The 22,953-nt window shown below is 37.5% G+C and overlaps 1 protein-coding gene across 3 annotated transcripts in view; it reads right to left on the bottom strand.

Moving 5' to 3' along the window:
- LOC102537160 (phosphatidylcholine translocator ABCB4) overlaps positions 1-22,953 on the bottom strand; it is a 59,559-nt gene that overhangs the window by 27,218 nt on the left and 9,388 nt on the right. The window contains exons 5-15 of one of the 3 annotated variants that reach the window (XM_072965081.1): positions 19,311-19,368; positions 17,799-17,990; positions 16,550-16,721; positions 15,356-15,480; positions 12,666-12,837; positions 10,476-10,589; positions 9,275-9,385; positions 8,949-9,074; positions 6,245-6,448; positions 5,716-5,886; positions 1,558-1,719 (exon numbers count right to left, since the gene is read on the bottom strand). In XM_072965081.1, the coding sequence (XP_072821182.1) occupies positions 1,558-1,719; positions 5,716-5,886; positions 6,245-6,448; positions 8,949-9,074; positions 9,275-9,385; positions 10,476-10,589; positions 12,666-12,837; positions 15,356-15,480; positions 16,550-16,721; positions 17,799-17,990; positions 19,311-19,368 (1,607 nt within the window). The other 2 variants (XM_072965082.1, XM_072965083.1) reach the window with 2 other exon arrangements.

Below are 22,953 nucleotides of genomic sequence, written 5' to 3'. Positions count from 1 at the left end.
CCTTTTCTGTCACACCAGGTCACTGTTCAGTCTTCAATCATACAACTTTTCCTAGGAAAGATAAGTTAGGGAATATGATGTTGAAAGGTCAGAGGTCGTTATCCCCTTGGCAGTCTGCCAGCCTGAGTCCTGCTGGGAGTGAAAGGCCATTCTTTTAGGGGCACAGAAATGGGCCAGCCGGGGGAGATACCTCACTCAAGGACCCAAGATGTCATCACAGGCAAAATCGCAGAGCCTTAGTAACCATTAATGAAACGAAGGCGAAAACTGAATCAGAGTAACACTGCATGTGTTACCGAGTGTGTGCTGGCTAGGCCACGTGGAAGCAGTTAGCAAAGACACTAGGATTGACCCCCCCCCCCCCCCCGGCCGGAGAATGTTCTCTAGAAAACTGAAACCAGAGTTATAAACTTATAGCTATCATTTCATTTAATATTTCCACTTTAGGGACTTTGCAAATTTCAATAACTATTACTCATCATGCATCTATTTGTGTCAAGTGCTTCTTTCTAAAAATTAAATAACAGCTTTATTGAGACATAATTCACATGCCATAGAATTCACCCTTTTAAAGTGATTTTTTTTAGTACATTCAGGTGCTTAATTCTTAACCTTATAACAACCTCGCATGGTAGGTTTTCTATTTAAAATGTGGAAACTGAGACTCAGAGGAGTTAAGTTACTTATCAGAAAACAAAGCAAATTTTTGACTTAACTTTTTTTAACCCTCACATGCTCCCAAGAGGCAATATTTAGAATAGAGAAATACTAGAAACAAACCAAGTATCCAACTCTAGCTTAAGGATTAAGCAATTTCTTATACATTAATATAATTATGAGCATCCATTAAAATGATAGTATCTGGATGATGTATATCTGAAATGTGAAGGAAAAAAGAACAAAACTACATACATACAAACAAGCTACAGTTATATCAAAGCAAATGTATATACTTTTATAAGTATAAGAATCACGTTTACAGAATAAAATATTTTAGGTTATTTATTTTGAAAAGTTGCTCAAAGAAGTAAGCACAATAAAATGTTCAATAATAAGACAAACCAATAATTGTAATTATCACCTATTTTAGGAACAAGAGTTAGATTTTCAAAAGAAAAACCAAACTATTCAGTTCCTAGAGCATGAGTCCTGCTATCGGTTTCATTAGGATCATCTGGGAAGCGCTCTAAATTCACGGAGGACCTCATCCAACCACAAGAGAACCTGGCATTGCCCTCTTACTCCTACCACCACTCTGATCATCCCCACTGTGTCGGTGGAAAGGTTTTGAAGATGTTTCATAAGCAGTTAGGAATCTCTGTCCTAAAGAATAAGTTTGAAATGTCTTTGGCATTTTCCTTGATTGTCCTCCTCCCTCACCTCTCTCTCTTCCAGGATTCTTTCAACAACTCTGAACTAAAGTCTCAGATATATACTGTTAGGTATCTTCCTGAATACTCGTTTCTCAGGATGGCAGAGGCTGCGTGATATGTTAATAATGCAAAGAATACTATATTGAGGAGCAAACAGCAGAAAAACTTCCCAGGAAGCAGATACCTGCATGTTCACAAGCCTGAAGTACATCCCTTCCTTCTTCATGAGTTCTCCATGGTTTCCTTGCTCCACGATGACTCCATCCTCCAACCCTGCGATAACATCGGCATTTCGGATTGTAGACAGTCGGTGTGCTATCACAATGGTGGTGCGGCCTTCCCTGGCCTAAAGGGGGAAAGGACACACATGGAGGGCAGCAGAGTTACAATATCCACACACTGCCAATGAACACACAGTCAAGCCCTTGGATGAACACGTTTGCGGCTGATGATATCCCCGTGTGATTAGAGCACAAAGGCATCACTCGTTTATGACAGGTTTAAAGGAGGCTTCCATTCTTGACCAGACAGGAGGCCAATTCCTCCAGTGTGAGGATGGATGGCTCAGGAAATCTACCACCCCTCTCAAGTGCTTTCATACCTGTCTGAGGAGCCCTGGTTCTGAGTTCCATGATATGCTAAAGACTTTAGCAGAAGCATACTCAGGAGTTGTCACCACATACAGCCTTCTCCAGAGCAATTCTATGGGGTTTCTGCTGAAGTCCCTGATTTTGACTGTAACTCTGATGGACGGCAAGCAAGCAGCTTAGGGGAAAACGTACCTTGGGATCTGGATGGTTCAAATTCTGGTTCAAAGATCATTTGAACCACAGTCTTTGGAGTTGGGCCAGTAACTATGATTTTTAGCAAGTGCTTTGGGTGATTTCTGTGGATGGTGAAATCTACAAATCATGCCTCTAAGTAGTTCAGTGAACTCGCATGTTGATGGCTTGGTAGGTTTATGAATGGGCATTTACACCCTGGAAGATTCTCATCAAGTGATCCATGTTATGCCATTAACAATGGTTACTCTTTTTTGCTACTCATTAGTCCTATTAGGCTAACAGCTTCTTAAGACCACTCCTGCTCTGAAGCAATAAAACCACAACCTTAGGATGGTTATTGGAGTACAGCCCTACTCACCTAAGCAGTTAAAAAGATAAATGAAAAAAAGAGAGGCTAGATTCATAATAGCCAAAAAGTGGGAACAATCTCAATGTTCATCAGTTGATCAAAAGATAAACTAAATGTGGTACATCCGTGCAATGGAATAGTATTGGGCCAGAAAAAGGAATGACATTCTGGTGCATGTTTCAGCATGGATGAACCTTGAAAACATTATGCTAAATGAAAGAAGCCAGTCAGTAAAGACCATGCAGTGCATGATTCCATTTATATGACATGTCCAGAACAGGCAGATACATAGAGATGGAAATTAGATTAGTTGTTGCCAAGGGCTAGAGTGCAGGTGGCATGGGAAGTGACTGTTAACAGGTACAAGGTTTCCTTTTGGGATGATGAAAATATTCTGCAGTTAGATAGTGGTGATGGTGGCAAAATCTTGTAAATATACTAAAAAGAGCATCCATGAAAATTCTGAAAAAGAAGTTAATGAGAGGGTCATGTCTCCACCAGACATCAAAACATAAAAAGCTACAGCAATTAAAATAGTAAAATCTGGGGAAGTTATCACATGATTAGGCAACTTGATCAACAGAAAAAATAGAAGTGCAGAAATAGACACAAACCATTTAAGAATTACTATATGATAAATATGCCTTGTAGCGAAAAGGCAGATTATGTAATCAGTGGTACTGAGCCAACTGTGTAGCCACCTGGGAGAAATAATGTGGTCTTTCTACTTTAGTCCTTATACTGAAACAGATGAATCAATTGTGTTTAAATAAATATGAAAGAGTCAAATCATAAAAACAGAGTAAGACTGCAGTATAATTCTACTGGACAACATTTAAGGCTGTTCTTTGATTTTTAGCATCCAGGCCCAGAAAGAAACATTCATAAATATTTACTGATTTACTGATGTGGAAGTTGCATGGCTTGGCCCATGAATAATAAAGCATATAGGAAATAATTTGATCAGTCTAATTATATTCACGATACTAACAGTGATGGATGAGTAAATTGCTCACAGTGACTGTGTTATCATTATGAGAATAATAGGTTGATGCTATGTCAACACAAAAAATCAGAGGAATTGGAATCAGACTTGCAAGTGAAGGACTGTGTGCAGGAGAAACAAAATATGTATTTGTGAATTTCAAAGTTAGCAACTGTCACCCATGACCAAGAAATCTGAGCTAGAGTAGAAGAGATGCGACACAAAGGGATTTTTTTTCAGAGCTGTCAAACACCCCAGTGATGACAAGACACTGGCAAATAAATATCCTAGATTCAGAGATACCAGCTCCTAAGAAATTTGGAACTTCTACTCGTTTTGGATATGCAGGGATGAAAGGTAGGGCCAAACAAACAAAAGAAATACTAATAATAATCCATTAGTCTTTCTGGAACTTCTGGGAAAAAAAAGCGTAAAATGAAATTTTGGGGGATCATTTCATTAAATCACCATTTTGGTTCTTTTCTTGCCCCTCTAGTATAGAAACACTGTGAGTAGGAAAGTTTGTGTAGGTATGAAACTTTGTGATTATTGACTTTCGTTAAGTCTTTATCAAGTCTGCTTTTGTATTCTTCTTTAAGAACTTATATCAAAAAACCTTTTATTCATTTTGATGAATAGTTGCTATCTATTGAGCCAAAAGCCGATACGATCATTATAACTTTTTTCTACTGTAGAAATTCTAATTTATTATGTGACATTCTAATGTATTATCTCAGTAAGCTAGGCCATGGTAATCAATTCAGTAAAAATTTATTTAGGCTTTACTATTTGCAAGGCACTGGAGTGGGTGTTATAGAGATACAAACATGAACCACTGATTAATGCTGTCTCTTGGGGTTTATTCTTTCTAGGAGAGAGGCAGGAAAAGAAATGCCTAAGTGCAATAAGTTGGTGCCACACATGAGATACTGATAAATGTATAAAGGATCAAGTGACAAAAGGAAAATATTATTCTTCCAGGATAGGCAATCTGGGAGGAATAACAATAGATATAAATATTTCTCTTATCCTACCTAACTTTGTGCTAAAAGGTCTATATTGACACATGAATGCCCGTGTAATGCATTTTAAGTTAAAATTAATTGTTTAATTTGTACATGTATTTATTTTTTATGATTTCCTGATTTAAGCCACTTTAACCAACCAAATACAAGTCTCCTATGTATTATATTTCGGTCTCTTAATCTTGAGACAATATACATGAAAACAATATAATTCAGCATAAAAACATGTGAGAAATAATTGTCATCATTTCTCATTAATTATTAAATTATATAAGATAAGCCAAAATATTAATCTGATAAACCAAGAAGCATTAATTAACTACAGTTTACAGCACACGAGGCAGTTGTGTTTATCTAGGATTCAGGTATACATTTTCCTGAGAAAATAAGGTTCATACAGCTCACCTCTAAAATTTCAAGAGGTAGTTTGGATAGAACTGTTAGGTAACTTGCACATTTTGTTACTAAGCTTTCTTGACTCAAATATATTTATGATATTTATGTGTTTGAAATGCACTTACATGGTGTCATCTGACTCTGGTTTCTATACTGCATTGGAAGGGTCCCAAGATCAGGTTCTGCCCGTGAAGCTTCAGCTTAGTAAAGATGATAGTGACAGATTTAGAAACATCTGAGCTGGCCTGGGAGCTCAGTAGTCTTAATGTGTGTGGCTTATTTATTTGCTTAGACAAACACACACAAATGGAATTTTATTTCCAGGAAAGCACCAACGCCCTTTTATGACTAGAGAAAGATGAGGTACTGCCTACAAAAAAAGGAAAGTATTTTGAATTTTTTTCCAGCTGGACCAGTGTCTAGGTAACCAGATTCTTCTTTGTACATTTTAACAGAACTATTTTTGACCAAAGTCCTAGATTCTCTGCAAAAACACCAAAAAAAAAAAAAAAACCCCAAACCAAGAAAAACCAGAAAAAAACCCCCCAAAACAATGCGAAGTGGCTCACTGCATAGGCCTGGATTGGGGCTCACTGCACCTTGGTCAGAGCAAGTCAGTTAAGGGGTCATCCACCTCTCTCTGCAGCATGACCTGACCGAAAGGAGATATCAATAATGCCCCACGAGAGAGCTTCATTTGCTCTTATGTTCATGTTTTTCAACCTAGACTGGCACAGCACTGGCAAGGATTTTCAATCAAGTGTCAGTTTGCTGGTCCTTCTGAGGTGGAGGGTCCACTGACCTTATCCAGAGCTGCCTGGACCTCAGCTTCACTCTCAGTGTCCAGCGCCGAAGTGGCCTCGTCCAGCAGGAGGATCTTGGGGTTGCGAACCAGGGCCCGAGCGATTGCGATTCTCTGTTTCTGTCCACCGCTCAGCTGGGCCCCTCTCTCTCCAACCAGGGTGTCAAATTTCTACAACAGAAAGCATGGTGGAGCTCTTGAAGGATTTCAAAAAGAAAGAGCTATGGAGTCTAGAAATTCATGAAGACAACATGGAGCTTCATTTTGACCATCATAATGAGTCACAAATTACGATAAATAAATGCTGAATTCTAAAACACTACTCACACATACTCTGCACAAAATTTTGTATGATTCATGTACCATAGGTATATGGTGCTCCATCTAAGCTATACTCCCTAACCCTCCACCTGAATAATTCAAGGGACTTACCTAGCAAAGCATTATTAACTTACCCTTTGAAGAAAGAAATCAGTTGTATGAGGTGAAATTCTAATTTCAAGGGCAATTATACTAACAGAGGCTCTACCTGTGGTAATTTCATGATAAACTCATAGGCGTTGGCTTCCTTGACAGCCTTCATTATTTCATCCATGGTGACATTTCCGCGGCCATAACGAATATTTTCAGCAATTGTGGTAGAAAATAGCACTGGCTCCTGACTCACCACTCCAATAATCTCCCTCAGGTACCTCACATTGAACGTCCTAATATCCTGCCCATCGATGGTAATCTGAAAAAATGAAATATCGCCATGACATATTTTAAACCATCTGACATCTCAAGCAACAAGACTCTTTGTTACCAAAAAAGCCTTAGCTAATATTTACCTTATTTCAGTGGTTAGAAATGAGAATTGGAAATAAATAGCTATGTGCAAGACTGAAAATAAAAAGTGTATTTTCTCTTGTGATATTTATTATCTTACATGTAGTTTTTTCATGGATGGATTATTCTCTATAAATGAGTATATACTGGGCTATATATTTTTTGTGTGACTATTATCTTTGCTTACCATTATTACATTTGAGTAAAAATGTCCATTTACCTAGTCTACATATCATTTTGATGGCATTATGATGTTTAAATATATTTAATATACCTTAACTTACTTTAGCATTTCTTACCTGCTGAATATTTGTCTCCCTTCAAGGAACACTAAAGGACAATCAATGTAAAAATAGAGAATTAAAAGGCTGAAGAAGATGATTTATTTTTTCTTCTCCAATAACAATTGCTTAACTTTACACAGTAACTGCCATATGTTGGGCATTTATTACTTGCTGAATGAACGTTGAATAAACAACTCTCTAAAAAGATCTTAATAATTTACACTGTCAGCAGGAATATATAAATATATCTGCTTAATTGTAATTTACTAGCTCTGAGTTTTTTCATTTTCACCTGTTTTTTCTAATCAAAAAGTGTACAGTGGTAGCTTATATTAGCTTTAATTTGTATATAAGTGAGGCTGAACATTTCTTGAAACGTTTTACAAATCTATATTTATTCTCAAAAGATTTGCATGCTCTTATCATATGATAGATTCATATTAATTACTAAAATATTAAATATAATAGTTTTCCCATATATATCATAAATCATTTGTTCCAATTTATTGCTTTCTTTTATTATAGCTTTACTGATTTTTATTGGAGAGAGGTCTAAGGAAAAATTGAATCAGTCAGCTATGCCCCTGGGCATTTCTTCTATTATTTCAGTGAAATTTCAGTGATTTAAGGAAATTCTTAAATCATGGTGTGAACAGTGAATAACTGAGTTACAGAATTTCTGAAGACTTTTTTCTTACTGACATGTATATTTTCTAGAAAAATATGTACTATTCAAATAATACTTTAAAAATAAGATGTTTTTAAATGTTTAATCCCCAATTGTTAGCATTTATTAGGTTCTTTTTAAAAACTAAAGAAAACTGTTTATACTTCAACCAACCTAGAGTCTGCTTTAGGAAACGAGGATGGGCCTATGGTCCTCCTTAGTCATAGCAGATTCTTCCAAAAATGTTTGTTAATTTTATTAAATGAAATAAACAAATAACTTGTGTATCCTGGAAAACTTTGTATTAATTCCTGCATTCTCTGTTCTACCTCAATGCCTTTTTATGTTTTTCCTTTTCCTTTGTAACATGTAAAGCTCTGTTTTCATAATTGTTGTATCATAGTGCATTTTAACCTCAGGTAAAGTCAATATCCTAAAGTTGGTACAGCTGAGGAAATCTGAATATATACTGTAGGCTAGCATTTTATTTGTGCTAAATTTTCTGATTTTGTAAGAGAATTTCACTCTTCTCAGAAAATATATTCTCAAGTATGCAGGCGTCAAGGAGCATCATATCTTTAGCTTATTCTCAAAGGTTCAGAAAAAAACGCATGTATGTGTGTGTGTGTAATACATACATACATATGCACGTGAATGAGAAAGAAAGATGAATAAGGTAAGTAGGTCAAAACAGAAACAATGAGTAAATCTGGGTGAAGAGTATATATGACTTCTGTGCTTGCAACTTTTCTGAAAGTTTGAATTTATAACAAAATTTTTAAAAGGCAAAAAATATATACCCTAGGCTATTACAGTTCCCCGTGTCCCCAGAAGTTTCTTAGAGACCATCTCACTTTCCCCTTCAGATATTTCAACACTTAAGAGAACTTAGGGGAGGATATAGCTCAAGTGGTAGAGTGTGTATTTAGCATGCATAAGGTCCTGGGTTCAATCCCCAGTGTCTCCTCTAGAAACCAATAAACCTAATTCCCTCCCAAAACTTTTTTACAAATTAAAATGAAAAAAAAACTATTTAAAAAAAAGAAAGAAAACTCAGCTGTCTTTGATGAACTTAATTACTGTCCTAAGATTTTCTGTGACCCTGAAAACCAGGTTGTCCACAATTGCTGTATGGAATACTTTTGACCAAACCCAATAAGTCATTGAAAATAATCCTCTCAGTGGTTTGGATAACTATTTTCCAGTGATCTAGTGAGCTATGAAAAACCTAGCTGGAACAGAGGCGAGTATTGTCTAGCTTCTTGGCTGACATCATCTTGAATACTTTCGTTAGACCAGCCCAAGGACTGAAAGGTACTTTCCAGATGCACTGCGGTTACGTAGCCTTTTTACCAAAATTGGATTCACAGGCTAATTTGTTACTAAAATACCATTTCAACGGGTTAATTGGTGCCCAACTTTCCACTTTGGAGAAGGTGGTTCTTCCCACTTACCATACCCTCATCAGGGTCATAGAGCCTCTGCACCAGCTGGACCGTGGTGCTTTTCCCGCAGCCACTGTTCCCAACCAGGGCCACCATCTGCCCCCTCTGAACCTTCAAGCTGAGGCCCTTCAAGATCTGTGAGAGAAAAAGAACTCACTTCACCACAAAAGCCTAAAAGTGGAAGAATTTTATTCCATTTTAAATTTGAAAAAAAACTAATAAAAACTCAAAAGGAAAAAGCACATACACATCAAAATAATAGAGACTTTGGATTCTTTAAGATGATTAAACAATCATTCTGAATTAGGAATTCCTATAAATATTACTTACAATACCTTGACATCAGGTCGAGCTGGATAGGAGAAATGAACACCGTTGAACTCCAAAGCGCCTTTGATGTTGTCTGGTTTGTGTCCTCTCTCTGAAAAACTGTCAATTTTAGGATTCTAAATAAAACAAAAATCAATGACTATTCCTTCATAGGACAAATAGTTGTGTATTTAAGGAATATGCTTCAGCAAATTCCAAAAATAGGACCCAGAATGGCCTCCTCCCCCTCATATTAGACAGAACCTAAGGTGGAGACTGTATATGTGTATGTGTGTGTTCGTGTGTATGTGCTTTAGGAAATATTCCTTCTCAGAAAATAGACTCTTCTGGAAAAGTACATAAGGGATACATTACTTTCATTTCATACAATAGTTCACTTTAAGTTTCTGGCACATCCTCATAAATTTTCTAAACGATCAGATGTGCACATTTATACAGCTGAAAAACAAAAAAACACTATAATTGATATATCCAGGTATTTCACCATTTGGTGAAAATTAGCCTGTTCCTAAATCATAAATGTAATGGACTGAATTGAGAAGACTCAACAATTGGTTAGAGCCAAATTATTTAGGAACAATGTAAACTTTCAAGATTTGCAGAGGCTGAACAATTTTCTCATGTCTTAGACTGGTGAAACAGGAGGAATTGCTTGGATTAAACCATCAGATTTCAGTTATCCAGTTTGCATTTTCTCTGTGTAAATGCAGTGATGTAATTTAATATGTCAAAACTAATTTCTTTATTTCACTGTGGTCAGTACAACATATTCAATATAGTGGATTCAAAATTATATCATAGGTGCCATGATCATTTTTTAAGGGGGGGGCATCCAAAACATGCTGTCAATTTTGGCCCCACAAATAATTTTTCCACCCACTCACCCTGTATAGAAATCATAATACTCTCAGGCTGCCTACAAAATGAAAGAGAAAAAGACAAAAACTAGAAACAAACATCTTTGCTCCGAACTCTAATAGTAACACACCAGGGCAAGATGTACTTCTCCAAACTGAGATCAGTGGTGTTGGATTATTCAAAGATAAACTTTGAGAAATAGGAACAAGGGGCATGTTATTTCATTCATTACTAAGGAGAGGTGGTTCATGTCACATAATTAATTTTCATAGGACATTCAACCTAAAGCCAGATTTAGTTACCCAAGCCTTAAAGAATTTTTCAGCATTAAAATAATAAATGACTCACATTATCAATAATGTCAAAGATGGCATATGCTGCTCCTCTTGCATTGGCAAAAGCATTGATACAGGGAGCAGCCTGTCCAATGCTGAAAGCTCCGATCAGGATCGAGAAAAAGACCTGAGCGAGAGAACACAAGGAAAAGTTCTAAGCCCCATTCAGGCATCTGTCATTATCTCGAACACAATTTGTTTGAAACACTAACAACCCAAAGGGTTGAGTTTAGGTTTATCCCTTCAAGATTTTTTTTGACAAAAGAGCACAATTCACAAGGTGAACACAGTATGTTACTGCATGAATGAGTTTCTTCAATCTCAAAAATACTTCTTTGGTCTAGCTTGCCAAACTATCTGATGCTCTTCTCCTGGGCTTACATGGAGTCAGAAAAAAATTTTCAAACTTCCTTCCTTGATTCTGAAGCTACTGCTACCAGAGGAAAACATTTTATATTTTATCATCAGTCATGTATGATTTTCTTTAACTATGCATGGAAGTACACAGGATGTTCATGATGAAACACGGGTAGATTTCAGCCACATGAAATTTTCCTTAAAAAATACCATTTTGCATACATATTTTGATAAGATTTTTTACCATAAGAAGTAATAGTTCACACATTATAAAACACTAAATCGCACCTGTGTGCACTGATTAATAACTCCTTTACACAACTATTCTGTATGATAGCACAAAAACTTAATGCATATCCCTTCATAGTTTTTACACTCGGAAAATACACTGATAGAGAAAAGTCAAGACTATAGCTTCAGGAATCCAGGTTATTAGCGTACGTTAATCAAGGAAAACATAAATGAAGAGAAAGGACTTCTTTCTCTTTGGATGTGATGGAAAGTCTACGTATAGTTTGACCTTTTTCAGAAGACAGTAACAATAACACTTAACATACCCAAAACTCCAATATCCCTGAAATATCTACCCACTACTTGCAATACAGAGAAAGACCAGGAAGGAAGCAAAAACGTCTCTGTCAAAATCAGTGGAGCACTGGAGCACTCGGTCTCTACACAGGGGGCATCACTGGGCTCCCTGCATCATGGATGTCACTCTGCAGCCCTGCTGGGGAGATGTCACTGTCCATGTACCATAAATGGGGGGACCAAGCCAGAGAGGACACACTCATCACAGAGGGTGAATGGTAGAGTAAAGTTTCAATCTCCCTTCTTCATAAAATTTAGTAAATGAGGAAATGAGGAAAGGTGGAGAGCTTCCAAGCTGACAACCAGAGAGGAGACCAAAAGGAGAAAAAAAACAGACTCAGAAATTACAAAAGCTCATCCAGCCAAATGGCCCTCAGCACTTCAATGGAATCTGAAGCTACCACTCTGGAAAACATTTTGAAATGATACATTTTCGTAATGTCCCTAAGTCATCATCAAGAGGACAAATTGTGTCCAGTGTCCTCTGGTTAGAAGGATCGGGGAGTGTAGGTTTTAAAAAATTGCTCGTTGAATGGTTACATGTTGTTCTGACTGCCACTGACATGGAAAGAAGGTCACAATATGTTGCTAGTTTATAAAAAATTTACAGAAAGGTATGCATAGTAAAATCGGAGTTTTGAAAGAAAGAAAGTATTTACATATAGAAAATGATCTGGAAGATATACACCAAAAGTTATCATTCAGTGTATATGGAATTCTACATAATTTTTAATTTTTAAGTCTCTATTCTAATTCTTTCTATAGCTAGTAAACATTATTTTATAACCATAAAATGAAGCTAACAAACTAAAATAACTTTCCATCTTATTTTTTGGATAGCTGATGTTTTATATTATATTTTGTATTTATATTATGTAAATTTAACATCCTCTCATACTATGACCTATCTATAATAATGTCTACTTTCTTATATAATGAAACTCACAGGCAGAATGAGGATGGCTCCAATCCATATTTGTTCATTCATACATTCATTCAATTTTTATTTGTTTACATGTTGCATATGTTTCTCAACTGGTTTAACTACTAATTGGGTGGGGGCTATTTTCTTGCCCCTACAAATAATTATGCCCTGTGTATTCTAGAAGGCCAGCTCTGCCCACAGGACAGAGCAAAGATTCACCAAGAAAAAAGCCTAAAACCATGGCTCATCCTTCAAAAAGGAGGAAAATGAAAGAAAAGAGAGATAAATAACAGTATTTTCAGATTCTTCATAAATACAAGGAAAACTACTTACTGTCAATGCATTTCCAATAGTGTATTCTTTTGATATAACTAGAATGGACCCATACCAGAAGGCCAGAGCATACGATGCATATATTAACAGGAAGGCAATGCCCATGGAAATGCTTGCTGAAGTAACTTTCTTAATTCCAATCTTTTTGGCATTTTCTAGATGTCTCTGGTACCTACCAGAAAATGAGGGGGAAACATGATAATAAGAAAACAATCCATAATTGGGGCCACATTCATCTCCTATAGGGTTGGAGATTTAAGGAACAGAGCCATCAAGTAAGAAACCCCTGGTGAAAACTGAACTGACCCAATCCAAGATCGGCCAGGACCAGAACTGATCTGAGCCTTTTCTCTGCCGATCTGGACCCATCTCCCTTGGTCTCTACCAGTCCCACCCAAGTTCCCAGAGCTGTTCCAGAATGGAACTCTCATCCCTGGGAGACAGAAGAGCCTCACCATCGCCTTCATGGCCAGCATTACAAGTCAAGGTTAAGGTGGAAGAGGAGAAACCAAGCCAACCAGGGAAAACACCAAAATGTAAACACTGTTCAGGGCTCTTAAAAGAGCTAGATACACAGCTCAATTTTTCTTCTCTAGAGAAAAGAAAACCCTCCCTCTGCTGTCCCATTGGGTGAGGGACAGGAATTTCACATGTTTTTGTACATATACTTGGGCCTTTGCTTTCTTGTTTTGTTTGATTTTGTTTCTGATCAGACTGTCCTTCAACTGCCAAGCCAGGGTGCAAGGCTATAAAGTGGTCGCTACTTATGGGAGATAGGTCCTTATCCAATTGTTCTAGATTTTAGTTTCATCCCACCTATGAAATGGAGTCAATAATGCCCAGCTTGCAAGATGGCTGTTAGGATGACAGATAATTACAGAAAGTAGTTATTACTGTGCTAGCACATAGTTGGCAAAACCTGACAAATCCTGTTCCTATTGTTATTGCTATTGTTTTAGAACTTAATCTCTTCCAAAATATTACTCATTCTACTACTGTCATATTTTTGAATAGTAATTAAAATTCATATTACTGGTTTCTAGGATTTGATGTAAATCTATAAATGTCTAGAATGGTTCTATTAAATTACAATGTTTTCCCCATAAATTTAAATTAAATCTACTTTTCCAATGCTAGACACAGAAGGTGTGTCAAATTTAATTTTCCTAAAATCAGGGGAAAAAAAAACTCACTGGGCATAAAACGGGACTTTAGGGAAAATACCACATACGTCAGAGTGTTTTTGTTTCTAACAAAAGACAAACAACATCATAGTTTTTTTAGCTTAACCGAACAAGATGTTGAGAATTTATTAGTTTTTTAACAATGTCTGCTGCCACCAAAAATTACGACTTTTGATTACTTAAAGCACCCAACTCTTCCGAGCTCTTTCTTCAGGGTTGGGTGATGCATTCATTGAGCAGAGCTGCGTCCCTGGGGAGACAGCCAGCATGCCACGTCCAGCACTGTGCCTAGTTCCACGTGGCTGGGCCAGAAGGAACGGGCAAGTAGGTTTACGTTGCCTCCAAAGTGACACGGGGCTCCGGTGTCAGCGGTGGACATGCTGTAATTACCTTCGCTTGGGCGGCTCGCCTACTGTAGCTAATGGAGCGGCACTGATTACACTCACATCCTGAGGTCCAACTGGGGGTTAGTGTGGTCTGTGTGGCTACCGTGTACAGGAAGCAGCAGTGACAGAGAAAAAGGAAGAGGTTAGAGAACCAGGCAAGTGTTGGTTTTGAAGAGGGCTGCAGGTGTAGGAAAATAGAAAATGGAAAAGAAGGAACTAAGGAATCTTTGCTTTTAAGGCTGAAAAATTTCCATAGAATTTCTTTTTCAAACAGTTGTGGGTACGTATCAAGAGTCCCACAGAACAGCCAGAGAAAATACTTTACATAGACTCCTACTGTGGCTGTAGGAGGGGCTGCGGTTATTTAAAGAAAACGGGTTGGGGCATTTAAGTAGAGGGGAGCAGCCTTTATTAGGGAGCTGTGTTCTGGCATTTAGGTTTTTGTCTATCAAGTTTCTTTAGAGCCGGGGTACTTGATCTGGGATCCATGGTTAAGGAACTTGATTGGGGAAAGAAATTACACATTTGTTTTCACTAACCTCTCACTGAAATTTACCATTTCCTTTGATTATCATCACTGCAGGCAACAAATCACTGTAGAATTAGCAGTAACTGGGACTCCTGTTGCCAATAGAAATCCCAGATCATTTTCATATCATGTTCTAATTGTTACAGATATCTTGAAATATCCTTTACCTGCAACCCTACTTTGAATTGCAGTAGTTACTAGACCCACATTTAGTTCTTAGTATTTAATATGTCAACAATAGAGACACATATTTCCTATATCATAATTTATAAATATTTTGATCACTACACTTGACTATAATCGGTGTCCTTTGTGATCCTACACATTTTGTTTTATGCATTTAAAATCATTTCTAAGAAGAGAGTCCACAGTTGTCATCAGACTGACAAAGGAGTCCATGGAACACAAAAGGGTAAGAATCCTGCTTCACAGTCTGACATTAAACTCTAGCCATCAGCACAGGGTGCCTATATTTTGTGGGTGAGGGGTTAATATCAGGAAAAGGAAAGCAGTAAACACATACCACAAAAGAATAAGCAACCAAATGTAAAAGTGGGTTCTCTGAACAAGTGGACAAACAACCTTCCTGACCTTTGCAGCTCTCGGTTCTGGCCCCCGAAAGCTATCACGGTCCTGATGCCCCCCAGAGCCTCTGCAGCCACCGCGCCTGCTTTGGCATATGCAGCAAGTTCTTTGTCACTAAACGTGGAAAGTATCTGGACAGGAGAGAAATATTTATGACTTTTGTATAAGGGAGGAGGGAAAAGGTTAAAAAACAGTCTGATCAACTCTTTAACTGACTTTTTCTTCTCAAACCCTGTCCTTTACCAAACACTGAAGTCATGAAGCAAACCCCATCCAGCGCACCAGATCCAATGGCTGCTTTACACCACTGCCCCTCCCCCAACGGAGCCTGGTTCTGTCCCACCCCTCAAGGGAAGTCACACATAATTCCCCAAATAGTCTTTTGGGGACCAGTGTTGAATTCCACATCTGCTACTGTTTTTTCTCTGCTCACTGCAAAATAAACTAAAAATAAAACCTTACTGCTTGGAAAGGATTCACTGTCCTTTCCTTTATTGCACAGTTTTTAATTACTCTGAAAACAATACTTCCAGACTTAGTTTGGACATTCCACTGAATCATAAGATGGCTAAATAAGATATTGCAGGAGAAAGGTAAAGAAAGAATTAAAAAACAACAACAAAAAAAGAGAGAGAGAGAGACCAGTAGTTTACTAAGTAAATCATCAACCTCAGAATGAGCAAAAATTGCCAGTAGAATTTCTTAACTCTGGAGTGTTGGCTGAAATAGAACAGGTTACATGAGTTTTATTGCAAGGCAAAATTGAAACTAAATAGAACAAATTCAAACTTATTTAAAATTTTTGGTATTCATGCAGTAGTTTGGAGGAATGCTATACTTAAAAGTTGTGTTTACTTAAATAAGGACATAACCATATATGTAATTTAAATTACTATGCCAAAAGATTTACCTAAAGCAGTAACACTGCAGAAAACCTGTAACTGAGCTAATAACTGTGACATTTTGAGTCCCATTAAAAAATTCACTTCCTTATTAGAGCACCATAGTTACAATGTGCTTCTGGATTTGGTTTCATGGGAAGGGTGGTCCTATTATTCCACCATCCTGAAACCCCCTGGATGTGGCTTCAAATGCCATTTAACACAGATCTGCACAAGTACAGGTACCAGAATCCTGCATATTAAAAGTAGCTCTGTCTGTGTAGGTTAACACAAGCGGAAATGCCCAAGTTTTGCATACCTTTGCCCAAATGGCTGTAGAGAGTCCCAGGACAGGGCTGATGGCCATTACCACAAGGGTGAGCTTCCATCCTCTGGTAAACCCCACTATGAATCCTGCAAAAAACGTGGCTATTGCTTGAAAGAACATTCCAACCTTGTCACCAATTCCTTCACCAATTTTGGAGATGTCACTAAAAAAGATCACACCTAAGTGGTTACAGGCGGAGGTCTTCATCAGAAAGGTGAAGTAGACATCTATCAAACACAGGGACAGGCAAAAATTTGTTCAGATTCCTGCAAGCCTCTTTCAGTCTTAGCCTCTTGAATGATATTTTCCCCACCTAAATACTGTACAAAGGAAGAAATTCAGATTAGTTCATGCTTCTAAGAAGTTAATATCATTAGAGTTGATGCTATTTAAATTAGTGAATTCTATTAGACATATTAGCATTTTGCACATAAGAGTCAATTTGTTTAAAAGCAGGAGCTAGGGAGGGCACTGTCACAGTTATAGAGAAGAGTTCCTTGCTTCTACCCTTAGTGCTATTCTCAATCCACTCTCCTTTCAATACAGCAGCCAGGACGGTCCTTTGAAAACGTAAATCTGAGCATGTCACTTCTCAGATCAGAAACATCCACTGGCTGCCCATTTCACTCAGAGTGAAAGCTGAGGTCCTCAGGGAGGCAGCCAGACCCTAAATGTGCTGACCTTCCCTCCTCTTTGGCTTCATTTGCTGATGACACTCTTGCCAGGACACTCAGTCAGAAAAAGTTTACCCTCTATCTCCCCCTGCTGGAAGTGTCCACAACAAAAAGGACCGAGATCTTTGTCTCTACCGGTCTATCACACACATCGAGAACAGTGCTTGTTGCATAATAGCTCCTCAAATATTTTTTGAATAAGTGAAGAGTCAACAATTACTAAGATAAGACTCCTTGTGAATTCACTCATTCAGCCATCTTAATTGAGTGTATAATATCTGCCAGGCCTGTGATAAACTCCACAAGAGAGAAACAAGTATTAGACGTGAGCTCAGGCCTCAGATATACATAGTATATAGCCGAGGAGAGAAAACTGACAGCGGAGGAAAGCTCACTGTGGCACAGGCTGTAGGTGCTAGAGATGGCTGGCAGACGATCCACTCCCAATAACCACCAAATGCTTAATGTAATAGAAATATTTTTCATTTAAAATCTTCCCTTGACAAATTTTCACATCATTAGCAGTTAATTTCTTTATGAAATGGTGACATTAACAATATACTTACTCTGTTAGCCGTGTATTAAGTTCAGTGGTGTCATTGAGGTCAAACCAGCCTATTTCTTTTCGTAGAATAGCATGAAAAAACTGTTGCCTAATTTTCTTAATCTGTCGGCCAGCAGCCAAAGTCCAAAATGAAACTTGTATATAGGCAGCAACAAGAACTCCAGCACCTAATCCTGAATAATAATATGCATATCTGGAAAATAATTAGGAAGATTTCTTTAAATACAGTCCTTTATTTATCTCTTTCAGTAACAATATTCAGATTTGGGAATTAATAAGTTTACAGGCTGATCACAAAGACTGTGTAGGCCATTATAAAACATGCATATTAATTTTTTTCTCTTTCCTTAAATTATAGGATGAAATGGCAAATCTATCCACTTGAATTACCAGCCAAAGGTAACATGAAGCTTTACGGTTAACTGCAAAAAACATGATGTTAATAAATCATTTTTAAACTGATATCAACAATTTATAGACACAATTTGACTCTTTCATAATTTATATTCTAGACTTGCATATCTTTTTAAAACTTTTTATTTATTTATTTTTTGGTGGGGGCAGAGGGAAGTAATTAGGTCTACTTATTCATTTACTTTTGGAGGAAGTAATGGGGATTGAACCCAGGACCCGTGCATGCTAAGCATGTGTTCTACAACTTGAGCTATACCCTCTCCCTTAGACTTGCATATCTTAATGTACTGAAAAAGTTCACTACTGTTTACACATTGGCATAAACAGGTTGAGAGGTGAGCCCCCAAAACGGTTCTTAGTGTAAGTTTTTCCATATTGTTTACATAAGGAACAAAAAATCCTCTTCCTAACTGGCAGAATTGTAAGTATTTTTAAAATAGTGTGCTAAAAGGTCATGACTTCAAACCAATTTGGAGTGAAGTCTTAACTAAATTAGAGGAAAGTTAGTATCTTTAAAAATAATAAATCCAGTTTCAATACTTACAAATAGATTTTTAATATGATTTTACAAACTGTTTCCAGCATAGAAGCCTTGTAAGCCTGCTACAGCATACAGACAAGCCTCATTCAAATCAGCAACATTAATTGATATGTAAACATTCAAACATTATGTTATGGGCTTTTGAAATTTCTATTAAGAAGGCCGAAGGAGGAGGAAAATGGTATTAAATGACATTATTAGACCCACTGACAAAATCAGAAGACAGATGGTAGATTAGATCAAAGTACTGTATCAATATCAAATTTACTGACGTTGGTAACTGTAGTGTGGTTATAAAGAGACCTTCCTGTTCTTAGGAACCACACTGAAGTATGTGTGAATAAAGGGCCATGCCGTGTGCAACCGACTTTAAATGACAGGGAAGAGGGTAACAATGACAACAGGCTAAAGAAGGTAATAAAAGGTAACGAGCACACAGGGACTCTTCACACATTGTTCTCATTCGCTTTAAGTTTGAAATTATTTTCAATTAAAACATTTTCTAAAAGTACACCATAAACAAATACTAATGTATACGTATATATATTAGCCAATTACCTAGTCATTTCATCTTCCAGAATTCTGCCTGGATTTAGCATTGACAATGAAAAATTCACTAAATCAAAACAAAACAAAACAAAAATGAGACATTCTTGAAAGGCACTGCCAGGTTTTGAAAATCTTTTCTCTCTTCTCTTTCCTTCTCATTCTCCAGTCATTTAAAAATTTTACTCATGTAAACAGCCCAAGTGTATATATATAGAGAGAGATACACACACATACACACACACACTGGAATTCTACTTCGGCCATAAAAAAGAATGAAATAATGCCATTTGCAGCAACATGGATGAACCTAGAGACTGTCATACTAAGTGAAGTAAGTCAGAAAGAGAAAGACAAATATCACATGAGATCACTTATATGTGGAATCTAAAAATATGAGACAAATGAACTTATTTACAAAACAGAAAGAGACTCACAGACACAGGAAACAAATTTATGGTTACCAAAGGGGAAAGGGGAGGGGGCAAGGATAAATTAGGAGTTTGAGATAAGCAGATACAAACTACTATATACAAGATAGATAAACAACAAGGTCTTACTGTATAGTACAAGGAACTAAAGTCAATATTGTAATAACCTATAATGAAAAATAATATGAAAAAGAATATGTGCATGTATTTGTATGTATGTATGACTGAATCACTAGCTGTGAATCACTAGTCACACCAGAAAATGACAAACACTGTAAATCAACTATGTATGCTTCAATAAAAACAAAAGTTAAGTAAAAAAATAAAGAGCCCAAAGGTTTAGGTGCAGGACACCTAGAGTCCAAATGGGGGAAGATAAGCCCTCCCAGGTTCTGTCCCCATTCTTGAGGTCTTGGGCTTTTAGCAAAGCAGCTTCGTGTAAGGCAGCAGAGAGGAGCTGATGAAGGCCATGTGGAAGGCAAAGAAGGAAAAAAGAAATGGTCCACATAGAAAATACAGGATTGAAGGCGCACTTTTTTGTCTCAGTGGCTCAAAGCATTTTACAGGTACTTGCTTCTGTTGATTTTATTTAAATATATGTGTGTTTTCCCTTCATGCTTCCTCACAGCATAAGTTATAGAAAGGCTGAATTACAGTCATTGCAAAGGAAGAAAAATTAAAGACAAGGAAGATAACTGAGTTGCTGAAAGACTGGTCAGCGGGTCACTGGCAAGCAGTCAGCATCTTGCATTTCCTGTCCTGTTTACCAGCAATCCTGGGTTTTGGTATTTTTAAATCAGTATTAGCTGGAAGGAAATATATTTGCTATTAATTTGAACTAATTTGATAGAAATGTCAAGGTGTCTTGCCTGGTTTTCATGTTTTATTAATAGCTATCACTTATTGAACATTTACTATATGCCAGGCATTGCTCTGAACACCGTACATACATTGTTTGATTTTCATGATGACTCTATGAGGTAGGACTATTTTATAAGTCCCCATTTTGCAGATGAGGAAATTGAGGCACAGAGAGAGAGTAACTTACCCAAAGTCATACAGGTAGCAAGTAGACCGAGAGTCCTAACACCGCTACTGTACAGCTCCTGACACTATACTACGCTGATTGATTCCCATGATAATGACTTATTTTCACTTTTTTAAAAACACAAAGTGAAAAAATAAAAAGGAAACAGCCCATATCTACTGCATTCATAAAATAGCAGGATAAAATATCACCACTGCGTTCTTGAGAAAACATCTCAGGGCAGGCACACACTTCCCATTTACCAGGATGCTAGGAGAGAAACTCATCTTTGTTTCTTTGTCACATGTAAATAGCCCTGAGGTCATGTGTTCTGGGTGCTGTGTATCATTCTTATCTTCTTCTAAAGGGAGATAAAGTTGAAATTTATTTTTTTAAATAAATTTATTTTATTTAAAACTTAAACTACTGTCAGGATCAATTTTACCAGACTTGTGGCCCTGATTGTGGCATAATTTCCCCCTCAGGATTGTTTGTTCTACAGATGTTCCTAGTGAAGTGTTTCTCCTTGTTAATCTCACTCTTTCTCAGATACTAGACTCTTGAGGGGTCACACCCTATTTTACTTCTCTTCTTACCAGTTCAGTTCTGTGTGCTCCTTTCCTTCCTAAGTTCTTAAATATGGCAACTTTGATATGCCAAGTGGGAACTGTGTATGGAATTAAAGACAGACAAGCTATCCTACAGCTGTGTTATTTGTAGACTGTTGTTCAAAATCTTGGAAAACCTCTAGATATGTACAGGGCTGTTTTCCCTCCTAGAATGTGAAATCTTAAAATGAGTTTTACTCTCCTCCAAACCTACCTCTTCTTGATGACAATATTATAACACTGATTGAATCTCCCTCCTGGGAAACAAGAATCCAGGAACATCCCAAATCTAACCTGCTCCTTTCTCAGAGTCCCAAGCCGAGAATGGCAATCTAATTCTGGGCTAATAACCTTAGGGGACTCAGAGCTCCCAGAAAACCAACAGTTCCTGCTGCCTGAGGATAGAGGTGAGACAAACGTGTGTTGTTGTGTTCCCAGGGGATTCTAAATCTGGAATCCTAGATCTGGACATCTCGTGGGATTAGATCTGGAAAGGGCCTCGACCTGGTCTTCTCAGCTGCTTCAGTCTAATAAACAATCTCCAAGTGGTCTGGTTGACTGGCTCACAATGCTATCTGCCTATCAAAATCACATGGGAGCTTGAAAAAATACAGATGCCCAGGCTTTAGCCAAGATGAGTTGAATGAGAACCTCTGGCTAAGCCTAGATCAAAATTCTAAAAAGTTCTAAAAAATCAATTCCCCAATTGATTCCACTGTTCAGGATGGAAAACTCCCACTCTATTCTGCCTGAATGCCTCCCATTACAAGGAAATGGGGAATTCTAGAAGCTGCCTATTCATTTTAGAGAGTTCCCATATAATTCATCCGTTTTACAGACGAGGAAACAAAATCTTAAGAGTGGTTACTTCATTTCCAAGTTCTGACAGCTAGTTTTCCCCAATATTTATTGATCATTTACTATGTTCCAGACATTTTACACAAATTGTCTCATTTAATTCTATCAGTTAAGTCTATGATTATCTTTCAAAGGTGAGAAAAGTAAGGATTATAGAGGTTAAGTAACTTCCCCAAGGTCACAAGCCGATGAGTTAGGGGTCTAAATAGTAACTGTACACCTCAGGATTCTTACACGGGGAGACGTTACACAAGGAATCTGTCATTTTTCATCTCAAAATAAATCAGTGTCTGCCTTCCCTGATTCTGCCCAAGACTTCTTTTATTATATAGAAATACTCAGCATAAGACAGTTGGTGTTTGTCCCCGCAGCTTTGGCAGTGTGGTTAATCAATTAAGGTAACTGGGGCTCAAAAATGCCTTTTCCTCTCATCAGTGAGGCAACCCAAGGACACGCAGGGTGCATTGATTTCTCCATGGAATCTCCTAAATGATGACAGTCACATAGACTTGGCATAAAATATCAAGCTCCTGATATTCTTCAGAAAAACTGTTTCCTGTGACCCTGTTTGGACGCAGCATGTTTTACGCATAGTTTCTGCACAACTGAGTCATTGTGAGGGAATAACCTTGTCACGGAAGCTTTGTTCTGCAGACAAGGACAGGCTCTGTTCATGGTAAGTCACTGTCAGACCCTCTTGTAATTTCAACCTTTTTTTCTTCTGACATCTT

Source organism: Vicugna pacos, chromosome 7 (genome assembly GCF_048564905.1).
Source record: "Vicugna pacos chromosome 7, VicPac4, whole genome shotgun sequence".
Taxonomy (NCBI): Eukaryota; Metazoa; Chordata; class Mammalia; order Artiodactyla; family Camelidae; genus Vicugna; species Vicugna pacos.
This window is presented reverse-complemented; position numbering and strand designations above follow the sequence as displayed.